The sequence below is a fragment of the Pholis gunnellus genome (assembly GCF_910591455.1).
Source record: "Pholis gunnellus genome assembly, chromosome: 17".
Classification (NCBI taxonomy): domain Eukaryota; kingdom Metazoa; phylum Chordata; class Actinopteri; order Perciformes; family Pholidae; genus Pholis; species Pholis gunnellus.
This window is the reverse complement of record NC_136544.1, coordinates 12,880,283-12,892,301: the sequence shown is the minus strand read 5'-3', so window position 1 is coordinate 12,892,301 and position 12,019 is coordinate 12,880,283. Positions and strand designations below refer to the sequence as shown.

At 38.5% G+C, this 12,019-nt stretch overlaps 1 protein-coding gene across 2 annotated transcripts; it reads right to left on the bottom strand.

Annotated features, from left to right (window-relative positions):
- Positions 1–4,444: 4,444 nt before the first annotated feature.
- LOC306709032 (uncharacterized protein) lies at positions 4,445–10,733 on the bottom strand. 2 transcript variants are annotated; one of them, XM_079177046.1, is made up of 8 exons: positions 10,613–10,733; positions 9,987–10,068; positions 9,662–9,780; positions 8,834–8,915; positions 8,533–8,651; positions 8,025–8,105; positions 7,574–7,642; positions 4,445–7,178 (listed from the first exon to the last, which is right to left on the bottom strand). In XM_079177046.1, the coding sequence occupies exons 2-8, from the start codon at positions 10,057–10,059 to the stop codon at positions 5,010–5,012; spliced, it is 2,712 nt and encodes a 903-aa protein (XP_079033172.1). In that variant the 5' UTR covers positions 10,060–10,068; positions 10,613–10,733; the 3' UTR covers positions 4,445–5,009. The 2 variants fall into 2 exon arrangements, with proteins under 2 accessions (XP_079033172.1, XP_079033173.1); XM_079177047.1 differs by having other exon boundaries at positions 7,054–7,642.
- Positions 10,734–12,019: the final 1,286 nt, after the last annotated feature.

Here is a 12,019-nt window from a genome sequence, read left to right as displayed (position 1 = left end):
AGTGGTTGAAACTTTATTCAACTTACTTGAGCAGACGAATCAACTGTTTCTGGATTTGCTGTGTTTTGTTCATCCTAGTGATGAAAGACAATAGTTGCAAATCCATAAAAGTAAATAAATGTTAAAATTCTAGCACATGCTATTATTGTTAATGAGTAATTATTTGTAATTATGTGTCATGAAAACAGAAGTCTGTGCTCCTGTAAATTACAAATACAGTATTTGTGTAAATTGTGTTCACAGTACAGAACATTACCTTTAACATCTTGAGTCTCTTCTTGAATTTTGTCCTTGGTCCCATTTTTGGGATCAAGTCGGCGATTTCTTGATCATCCAGAAGGTAAAGACTTTCTGTGTCAATGCCATGTTCTGCAATTAACAAGAAGAATTGGCAGGATTAGTCAGAACTGATCTCTTCCATTTTCTTAAAACTATGTCTGTCAAGAATATGTCAGCATTGTACTGAAGTAGCTACAACATTGCAGCATTTTTCATAGTTCTTTTAGTTCTGTAGATGCTTATACGTTTCAGTATTGGTAGGTCATATAAACACTGTGTAAAATCTGTGCCCAAAAGAGGCATGGTAATACTTTACCTTCAAATATTGGTATCAACTGGCTGAGATTCCATTCAGTTAATTTATTACGAACAAAATCATCCATAACCACGAACGGCAACTGGAAACAAATAATCATGTTTTAAATCAACCACTGCAACTTTGGAGAATTACATTTCACTGAAGGAAAAGAAGTTATTAAGCTTCTATTATCAGACTCAAGGAAATAGCAAAGACTAAGAAAACACGAGTCACATCACAATGAACGGTACACCTCATATAGACATACAACAGTTTATACAACAACTGAAACGATTAATCAATTCATCAACTAGTCAATTGCCAGAAAAATAATTTGCAACTATTTTGATAAAGTCAATTTTCATGTTCAAACATTTTATGGCTCCAGCTTCTCGAATGTGAATATTTATTTCATCATAATATTTTTAGCTTTGGCAGTCCAACTACAACAGTGCTTCCTGCTTCCTGCACGAGTTATCAGAATCGAATGATATAATTGAATAACGGGCTATTTTTCTGCATTGAAATACTTTCAGTACCTTTTCCTGAATAAACCACTGCAGCACCAGTCTGGTCAAATACTCGAATGCAGGGAGCGTCAACATCCGCATACGAAGGTTACGCAATCTCCCATGTAGCGTTAGATATCTGGCAATATGTTGTTTATACCCAAGAGTGCCAACTTTTCATCAAGTCGGGATAAGGGCACTTCATTATTTAAATTCTACCGTGTAACTTTACAGCCTTTTGTTTGTTATTCACGGTGGAGAATTTCCGGCTTTCAAACGGTCAATAAGAGTCACTCGCGGTGTTTGATTTCCTTAATAAATATTAATTCCAACGGTTACCTGTAGCGAGTAGGCAACAGATGTAGATCAATCCCGTCCTCCAGGTTTCAAGCGGGCGGAGGAGTCCTTTGCTCTCAATAGTTGTCCGACTCCACACAATAAACGAAACCTAAAGTGTTTTTTGATAAATGATTCTGAAACTCCTCCCATGATGAATCTCCCTACTCAATTATGTATTTTTTTGTTCTTGTGAAAATTGTAGACACAAGATCGTGTTCTGCTACAAAAATATGTATTTGTATGTACTTTTCTCAAATAGTGTAGGTAAAATTATGTATAATTTACCTTTTTGAGCTTCAGACTGTTACTACTTGGCTAATCCAGGGAGCATTTTAAGAGTGGAGTCACCAGCCCAGAGTATAACTGTATTTCCATTTGTTGCCGTAAATGGATAAATATCTATGACTTAAATGAACTAAATCCAAATTAATCTAAATTATGATAAATCATAAAGAACACGTTGATTACACTTTAAGATAGTGTTGGGGGAAAATCTAAATGATTAATTATATGCATTTATTAATTTGTGAACGTACTCTCATGTCATCTGTAAGTGTTTAGAGCTGTGTCCTCAAATGGTTTGGTGTGAACTTTCACCAATAGTAAAGCACCATAGCTGTTTAGTCTATTAAGGGAGCAGCCGACTGCCGAAAGAACACTTACAGCTTGTTACCCTAAATAACGATAATAAACCTGCAGAAGGCGTCAAGACTTACGCAGTGCTGATTTGCGACAACGACTTCCTGATTGCGAGGAAGTGATCTTGGGACTGGAAGAAATTGTTCAAGTGATGTTCCAGTGTTTGTGATAATTGCGCAGTGCGAACGCCATCTGTGAGTTTGTTATCCTCTGTGATGAAGACCTTATCGTAAATAACCCTGTGTCAATACTACATTTTGTTTACAAGTATATATACCAGAAGCTCGGAGACAGATCTTCGAGCAGCCTTGATGCAACAACTTGTTTGTGTTACAACTCTGTTCCTTCTTACAAGAATAAATGTCCAATGATTCATGATTTTTACACCAGTCTCGAGTGAATTATTCTAACAGATAGCACTTACTATATGGCTAAAGGTTACAAGAGTCATGCTTCATATTTGTCAGTTAGGCGAGAAAACCACAACACACCGACAAAGGTTTCCATTGCTTCAGTGCCAGTGAGGTGCATAAACCACGCGCGGGGGGGGGGGGGGGGGGGGGGGGGTGCTACTCGCAGGTGAGCGACCGTTGCATCGTGCGCGCGGATCGGGGCGGAACACCGCCGTGCGTGATACAGAGAGCAGGGGAATTCTCTCGGCTTCTACTTCTTCTACTCTTCTACTTCTACAGGGTGCGCGCATGACAGCTCTCATCTCGTTCGCCCCCTGGTGGTTGGCTGATTAAAATTCGATTAATTGTGCAGACTGAAAAAAAATCATAATGCGTCTCTGGTATTGTTCAGGGGGCCGGACCAAATGTGGAGGCGGGCCGCATCCGGCCCGCGGGCCGTAGTTTGGGGACCACTGATTTAGAGCCTCACTTCCTTCTCTTACTCAGCAGGGATTAGAGGTGTTACATAGTATCAGAGCTCATCTGCATTAAACAGCAGTACCCCAGTTTCACAATGTTGCATAATGTTTCCAAGTATTTGTTTAATTTACAATTTGATAAGTCAACTAATTTATTGTTGAACTCTATAGGCAAATAAATAGAGGTTTGATTGGGGTGTGTCACTGTGGGGATAAATCACACTCACACACACACACACACGAGAGGCATTTCTCTTCATGTTTAAACATGTTTGAAGAGAAATGTCTCTTTGGTTGAACTAACAACTGACAACTGAAACATTAAAGGGAGGAGTGGTTTTGTAAGGGGGGCACACGCCTAACAGGCGGGGAACTCTAATCTTGACCATCACATTTTATGAGTTTATCAAATATTTTAATATAAAATCTTACTCTGAAAAGTAACTAACTGCAGTTGTCAGATAAGTGTGCTGGTGTCAGAAGTATAGTATTCCCCTCTGAAATGTAGTGGAGTTGCATGTACGAAGTAACTTAAAAAGACAAGAGTGCAAAAGGGTGTGTGTGTGTGTGTGTGTGTGTGTGTGTGTGATTTATCCCCACATTAGGCATGTGTGACACACCCCAACCAAATCTACCTCTCTATTTATTTGCCCGTAGAGTTCATAAATTAATGAGTTGACTTATCAAATTGTAAATTAAATAAATACTTGGAAACATCATGCAACATTGTGAAACCGGGGTACTGCTGTTTACTGCAGATGGTGACTCTGCTCCTAAAATGCTTCCTGGATTAGCCAAGCAGCTACCAAGCCAAAACAAGGAGCACCAGATGACCACATACCACCTAACAAAAAAGTTATTCTAGTAGGTATTCTAAACCTACTAGAATAAAGTCAATAAATGTTTAAATTCCATTTTTGAGACGAGACTAAAGAGTGCCCAGAAGAATGTAAAGCTGAAATTGTTTCTTCAAGTTTATTATGAAAATGGTATATTGCCTATAACCGATGGGGGATCAGTTATACTAGGCAAGGTCCAAGAAACCTCTGACCTAGGTATCGAACGTCCCTCCAAAATCTACACGCAGACTGTCTCAGTCTGCTTAGGGAGGAAGAAAACATATAGCTGAGCTTATTTCAGGCCTTTCATGTCGGCCTCTCCCACATAGCAACTAAAAAATATGTACGCAAAAGGTGGTGGAGGACTGGAAGTACTTCAGGACATTTAATGGGCCATCACTGGAGGATGAACCCCCTGTGGTTGGGAACTTTGCTTGGTTATGAAGGGCAGCTTCACAGCCCTGGTCCTATTACCCCAAATTTGGATAACAATCTGACCCTTATTGTACATTACAATTTGAGCTAACCACAACACTAAATCCCAACAAAATGAACAATAGCATTTTCACTGCAGCAAGTAGGTTTGCTATTCAATTGTATGGCTAATTAATTACTATCCCAGGAGAGACCAAGCAGACACCCTCAGAAATGAGCAAGACTGGACTTTGGTTTGAATGTATGAAATAAAATCAAGTTTTATTGGTATTTTACAATAACAAGATAATCAAAAATTACAGGATACAAAAATAAGTAGAAACACCCTCTCTCTAAAGGATCTTAAAATAAAACATGATAAAAAGAAAAAATCTTTTCCAAAACCCTCAAAAAAGAACAAAAAAATAACAGCCCTCTTTTACTGGAGCATCTGAAGACTGTTGAACTGTCATAAGCAGTGGTGCACAGAGGAATATATTGTTGTTGTCGCAGGAGGCTTTGAACTTATCTTGATATATTTAATATTTACAGTCAATTATGGACAGATTGGTCATTTGACATCCACTGTTATGAGCTAATCAGTCATTGCATGCTCAACACTTCAAGTCCATTGCCAAACTTATCAATTAATCATAATCACACATTACAGACAATGCCCAGGGTCAAGTAGGCCATAAGTTATATAGCGCTGATGTGACTAGCAATGTATACTGCTGGCACCAGGAAAAGAGATAAAGAACATGATGAGTGGTTGGTGAAAGCAGCGCTGCTGCTGCAAGAGCTTTAGCCCTGCACTGACTCTAATGTCTCTCATATGTGTTTGGTATAGGCACAAGCCAACCATCCACATATCTACATTTACACCTGATATCCTCGAAGAAGAATGCTTTGGGTTGATCCGTCCTTTCAACTCTGACAAAGATAGTCTTAGATGTATTGTTAGGATGTTCATCGCTGAACAATGTCGCAGGTTTGATGTCGTACAGGTGGACCACAACGATTGGAACAGCCTGGCACAAACATTTGGATGTGCAAACACAGTTCTCTTTGAAAAGTAAAATCAACTGTATTTCTCCGAAGGAGCCATTCTTGAGTTTAACGGCGAAGTCTGTCTGGTCTGACTCTTTACAGTTTGTAGAGTGATAAACAGTGTGTCCACTAGTGAAGCTGTCACAGACTTCTACTGATTTGACGACTGGTCGATTTAAGAGCTCTTCTACTGATCGTTTTATGGATCCTGTGAGATCCAGAGGGCGTGATTTTCCAAGGGGGTTGTCAGAGCTACTGCCATCATTTACTGCTGTGAGCTTGGCTAAAAACTCACCAAAATCTGATTGTCCGTTAAATACTAAAGAACTAAGGTGTCTGGGTATGTGCTGCCAAACGAGAAACCTCTGGGCAATTTCTCGAGGGTTACAATTTCTGCCTTTAAGCAGAGCTCTTAGATGTCCATTGTTTCTTTCAAAACTAAATGCTGACGTTGCCCAGAGAGGCCCCCAGTTCTGTACACTTTCAGTTAAGTGGATTAACTGATGGCAGTTGAAAGACACATTTTCTTCACCATAAAGTACTTTCATGTCTTTCACAAAGCGTACCAAGGACTCATGGGCCATTTGAAGCTCATGTTGGGATATTGACTCTTGTAGCAGAATGTGAACACTAAATGACAGGTAAAAATAATGTTCCAGGAATACAGGCTGTATGACATCAGGCAGGACACTAATCGCATAAAATAAAAGGAATGCTCTCCACTCCGACGCTTTCCAAGTCTCCCAACACTGCAGTGACCGTAGAGACGAGGGTTTCTTTTCTAATGGCGACCTTAGACGGAGAAGACGCGAGTCCATTTCTGAAATGTGTTGACCTGCATACCAAGGTTTCATTGAGTTGACTGGGTGCAACCACAAAGACATAAGTTGTTTGGACACACCGACCAGAACAGAGTGCAGGTACTCGGGTACAAATCCAAAAACAATGTCAAACAAGGGAAGTATGGAAAGCAAGGACAATCCTTTCACTCCATAGGTTTCGGTGCCAGACTTTTCAGCCTGAGTTGCATTATGCTTGAACATTTCGTTTGACCTTGCTTTTTGTTTCTCGTCATCATATGGGTACGACCTCACGGATCCACTGCCTTTTTTGGCCATCATGCCAGGGTGTAAACACCATTCACAACCATATTCACCATTGAATTGTTTGCAATTCCGGAGGAGTGGCCTTGCCACGGCGTCAGAGGAGCAAACCAAGGAGAAGACTTTTGAGGAGTGAGCCGCTCCATTGCTGTCGCTCCACTGAAGGGGATTTTGGGCTAAATCACGACATTCATCTACGAAAGGCTTTAGAAATGTTTTCATCTTAGGTTTTTCTGTGCCAAACCAAAGTCCTGCAACCATCACATTTTCATTTCTTTGTGTGTAAGGAAGTTCATTAATAGTAAACTGAAGCGGCCAAATCGAGCATACGTCCGAGTCATAAATTGGTACACCATCACAATTCCATAACAGTGTGAGGTCATCTGCAGCCAATTTGCCTTGTTTAAGTAGATTCTGGTACATTGTGCCATCCATCACATCTTTAATGTCATTCCCTTGATTGACTGTTTTAGGTATCAACTCAGTGCCATGGATCTTAAGGATGCCCTTTAGAAGGTCTTTCAGTGATGCAGACAGAAAGAAGTTTCCATTTTTAGTACTTTCTTCTTTGTTGAACATTGCGCCACAGTGACAACAAGACCCACCAGGATCTTTTCCCATGTAGTTCTGACATTCTTCAACAGCACAGTAAAACACAGTGGACAAGGCAGTAATCTTATCAGAGAGATACTTAGATGAAACAACCAGGTTCGGACTGAGAAAATTCAGTAGAACCATCAAGTCACCCACAGCCGCATTTAGACTGTGACGCAAAAAGAAGAGTATCACAGCAAGTAGGCCTGAACTTGAGTTACTTATGGACAGCGGCACCTCACTCTGCAAAGACATAACAAATATTTTAATATGCATAACACAATGATTTGAAGAAAAGTGTGTGTTAACTAAAAACATAAACCCCATTCGGAAGGGATTAACATTACGAAGGGAGCGTAGGGAGAGTAGAAGGACAAACAAACAAAAAACTCAGTGGTACACTTTAAAATACAAGGACGTCACCCCGGATGGGATCTAAATTACAAGAGGACCCAGCGAAGCAACAGAAAATGTAGGTAACTCATACTTTAATTATTATTGGGGTTGGGGGGGGTTCCCATATATTTGCTCCAGACGGGATTACAATCTCTGACCAGCACATGTAATGTTAAAACTAACCCAGCACCCCTTGAGAAGTAAATCCAGTCTGAATGGGGCTTCACAGCATAACTTCTTACCATCTCATTGTCACGATCTGTGCCAGATGTTGAAGTAGACTCAAAGTGCCATGGAAAAATAGTCGGGTCCTGCATATGAGAACATCTAATTAGAACCTGCAGTATATTAAGGTGAAAATGATGATGTGCAAAGATAATGCCATAACATGTGACTGGATAAGCCATAGTCCTTCACATTGACTTTGCACAGTGCTGAATGTTTCTGCATCTGCTGAAGGCTTTCGGGTAACTCAGAGGAAAACTTTGACATTTTGCTTCTTCCCTTACTTGTTTAAAATTAGAAGAGAAGATTAATATCATTCTCACATTCGAAAGTTGCATCAATCTTCTCATCCAACTCCATGTAAGAAAGTGAATGAGTGATATTTTCCAAAATGTGGGACTACTCCTTTAAAAGAGCATCGTTCATTTGTCACTCCGTTCAATTTGCATGTGTATTCAAAGAACTAACCAGTTCAGGGCTGTCCTCTTGGTCTGAATTTGTGTCGGTGTCCATCGTTTCAGGAGTATCAGCGTGCTTTCTTTTCAGTGCCTGCAGTGGGGACACATGTTTAAATGTAATATTTACTTCACAAGCACACACTGAAACTAGTGTGAACTACTGTCTTCATGCCTTTTTTGCCTGTGACTCAAATTGTTCTTTACAGTACTTTGTTTGGTCAATAATTTTATATTGACTAACTTGTTTTTGTCTTTTTCAGTGGCTCGCTGTTTCAGTGTCTCAGTCATTTTTTCCGCAATGTTTTGTAGAATAGTTATATTTAGCTGATTTTATCTTTTTTTCCTGTCTTTTTATTTACATTAACGTGGTACTGAAGTGACTTTAGTGTGGTTGGTGGCTGACAAAAGTATCAGTATCAGAGACAGCTGCCATTGTCATTCCATTTTAAAAAGTATAGACAGTGTTGGATTTCCCGCAGTCAGGGATGTGTCTGTAACATACAGTAGTTGCACATTACCTGTAAGTATTCTCTGAGTTTCTTTTTGAATTTCACTCTTGGTCCAATTTTAGGAATCAAGTCATTGAAGATGGCTGACTTCTCAAGACACAAGAACGTTTGCTTGTCAACGCCTTGGTCTGAAATAAAAAGACATGTCAAAAAGAAACTTGCTGTGGTTTTCTATAAATAATCACATGCAGAAACTATCAATGATATGGTATTATTGTGATCCAGTTGCTTATCATTAAACAAACAGGTTTAAGTAATCTCAATATACAGTATGTGCCCACCAAAGCAGAACTGTAACACAGTACTTTACCTTCAAATCTCTGAATCAACTCACTGAGATCCCATTCAGTTAATTTCCCCCGGACAAAGTTACATGTCTCCGTGGAACTCGACTGCAAATGTGGGAAACAAACAATTATGTATCTATAATATATGACATCTATGTAAAATACACAAAAACTGAACAATTCACTTTTTTATTGCACATGAAAAAGTTTTGTTGAACCCATTACTACAGGTTATCATAACTATATTTGCTGGTTATGTAAATCAATTTTCTATTGTCATACTGCAGGTTGTTTTTAAGGGTTAACTCTGGTGAGGTGAAACTCTATAAAATGTTTAATTCAAACTTTTTATTTACATTAAAGTGGTCAAAATAATAATTAAATTATTAGTCAAATGAATTATGAAAGGATTAAGAAATTATGAAAACAAAATGTACATGTGAGTAAATAAAACACAAACAAACTAGATTTAACTATCGTATTTGGTCATATTTCAAAGTAATTTCATTATTTATTTTGCAGTGTGGTCTAGAATGAACAATACAGTGTTCAGGATGCACTGAAGATCATCCAAAGAGAAGACATTTTATCTTGTAAAACAAATCTGAAAAAGATGTTTTGGTTAAATCTAACATTGTAACATTTCAGATCTTTGGCAGTAGGGGGTAGTATTCAGAACATATTTTCAGAAATGTGTTCCATGTGGTCCATTCAGTCTGTGTTATATCCCCTATAATTTTCCTTTTAAAGGAAAAATGGGTTTGGGTTCTCATGGGTTAAGTCCAAGCTTCTGTAACCTTTGAAAATAAGCATGATTTCAAATAAAGAATCCTAACAGTAGTGCACATTACCTGTAAGTAATCTCTGAGTCTCTTTCTGAATTTTGCTCTTTGTCCAATTTTAGGAATCAAGACATTGACGCTGCCCGGATCTCCAAGACTTAGAAAAGTCTCCTTGTCAATACCTTCATCTAAAATGGTAAAAGAAAATATAAAACAATATTCATTTAGATGACAACACAGTAATTGCATTTTTCATTAAGAGAAAACAAATGACTTTCCTGAGTTTTCCTTTTTATAAGTTTTATAAGAGTATAACGTAAAACAAGGATATGTGATCATTTTGCTATTTCAGTGTCATTAAGTGCAGACTTGTAATAGAATGGTGATACAGTACCTTCAAATCTCTGTATGAACTCACGGAAGCCCCATTCAGTTAATTTGTCACGGACAAAATCCTGTGTATCCATGGTGATTCACTGTAATTAAATTGATTGGTTAATATTACAAGCATTATTGAACAAGCACAATCACTTACTTGAATATTCTAATTCAATTCTGAGGTGTATTATCTTAACCTTTAGTGAAATATCTCAACAACTATTGGATAGATTGCTATCAAATCTAGTACACATGATTAGGACAACTCACTTCCCTTTATCTGTACCTAACGTAACTTGATTCAGTGTTTCTATCAAACCCTTATGTGACTTCCTGTTCAAAACATAACCAAGTATGTCAGGGTGAAATTTTGTTAAAATGTGTATAAAATGACATACAAGTCAATAATAGAATATTTCCATTTGATAGAATGATGCAGCTCTAACAGATCAAGAGTCTGGCTTGATATCAAGAACACTGAACATTTCACTGTGTACGTAAATATCATACTGTAGCTTCAATGAAGAGCTGGAACAAGATGATAAACAACACAAATGTGAAACTGAAAGCTGATTTCTGTGCAGCAGAATTGAACTTAATCAATGGCAACAATATTGTATCTGCTAATTAAGATGTACTTACATTTAGTTTTTCACTTTTGAACTCGATTTATTCCACTCCTCTGGTGCTCCGGGTACTTTGGACTCTTTTATACTAACTGTCCCCTCCCTGCACTGACAGAGATCACATGGATTGGTTGTTGCTGCAACAGAAAGACAAGAACAAATGACAAAGGCATAAACAGGTTAGACATGGTTCATATGAGGAAGTAAAAGTCGGTGCTTATTTCAATATTTGCAAGCGTTGCATGTATGTTCACAACTTCTTGGAAGAGCGATCAGGAAGCTTTAGATTCGTTGTTTTCTTGTTCCAGAGGAGTCATTTGTGTGTTGAAATTATTCTTATTGTGCACACATCATTTCTAGGTTACTGGTGCTTGTACAGATAATCAAAGAATGATGAAGAATACTGATGCGTGGCAATAATTTATTTGCTATTGCAATGTACATTAATTAAGAGGTCATGTTTAATATGCAAACTACCTGAAAAGTACTATGACAAAGGCGTAAACAGGTTAGACATGGTTCATATGAGGTTAAATGTAAATGGACAGGTGCCACCTTATCATTCACACTCATTCATTTATTTAGGGTTAAGTGTCTCGCCCAAAGACACATCGACATGGACTTGAGGATCCGATCCAACCGCTGATCTTTGGATTGAAAGACAACCAGCTTTAACTCTGAGCCACAGCACCAGGTTAGAAATGGTTAAAAGTAAAAGTCAGCGTTTATTACAAAATATGCAAACACATAATCCACTTTTGTGATTACAGTTGTTTTCAATGCTAACACACTGAAATGACACATAAAGCACAATTACTGAGACGAACACTGTGAGAGCAAAACCGAAGGTCAAGTCTCCAAAACTCTAAACACATTTTCTGCTTTGCATCCAATTTGCAATTCAAAGTGACGCTTTTTGTAACACACTGCACACAGTTCACTACATGAGACACAGGACTCTGACATAAAGTCACTTGTCATTTAAAAATACTGCCAATCATATGATATACGAACTACCTGAAGAGTACTGCAGTTAGGCTTAACATGTTGAGAGAGGAGTCTTATGAGCCCGACCCTGCATTCCTCTAGTGTGCCTCTCAAAGTCTCACTCTATTTCGGTCAATTTCAATCGATATGTCTGTGAGGGGGCTGATGCCCAGAGTAATTAGAGGCGTGGACTGAGCTAGGTTTTCTGTTACTTTATGTTTCTTGAAGTGTTTAATTAAAGATCCTGAAACCTGCAGAACTGACTCTGCCTGATTGCTGCGCTGCCACTAGTATCTAGTGCATGGCTGACACACATTGTATACCCACACTATGTATTTCTTGCTGTGAACACCAGAGGGTAGTAGAAGCTCACCAGTAACTTCCTGATGAGGTTGTCTGCCGTCATTTGTATTCATGCCTGTAAATCTGGCTCAAC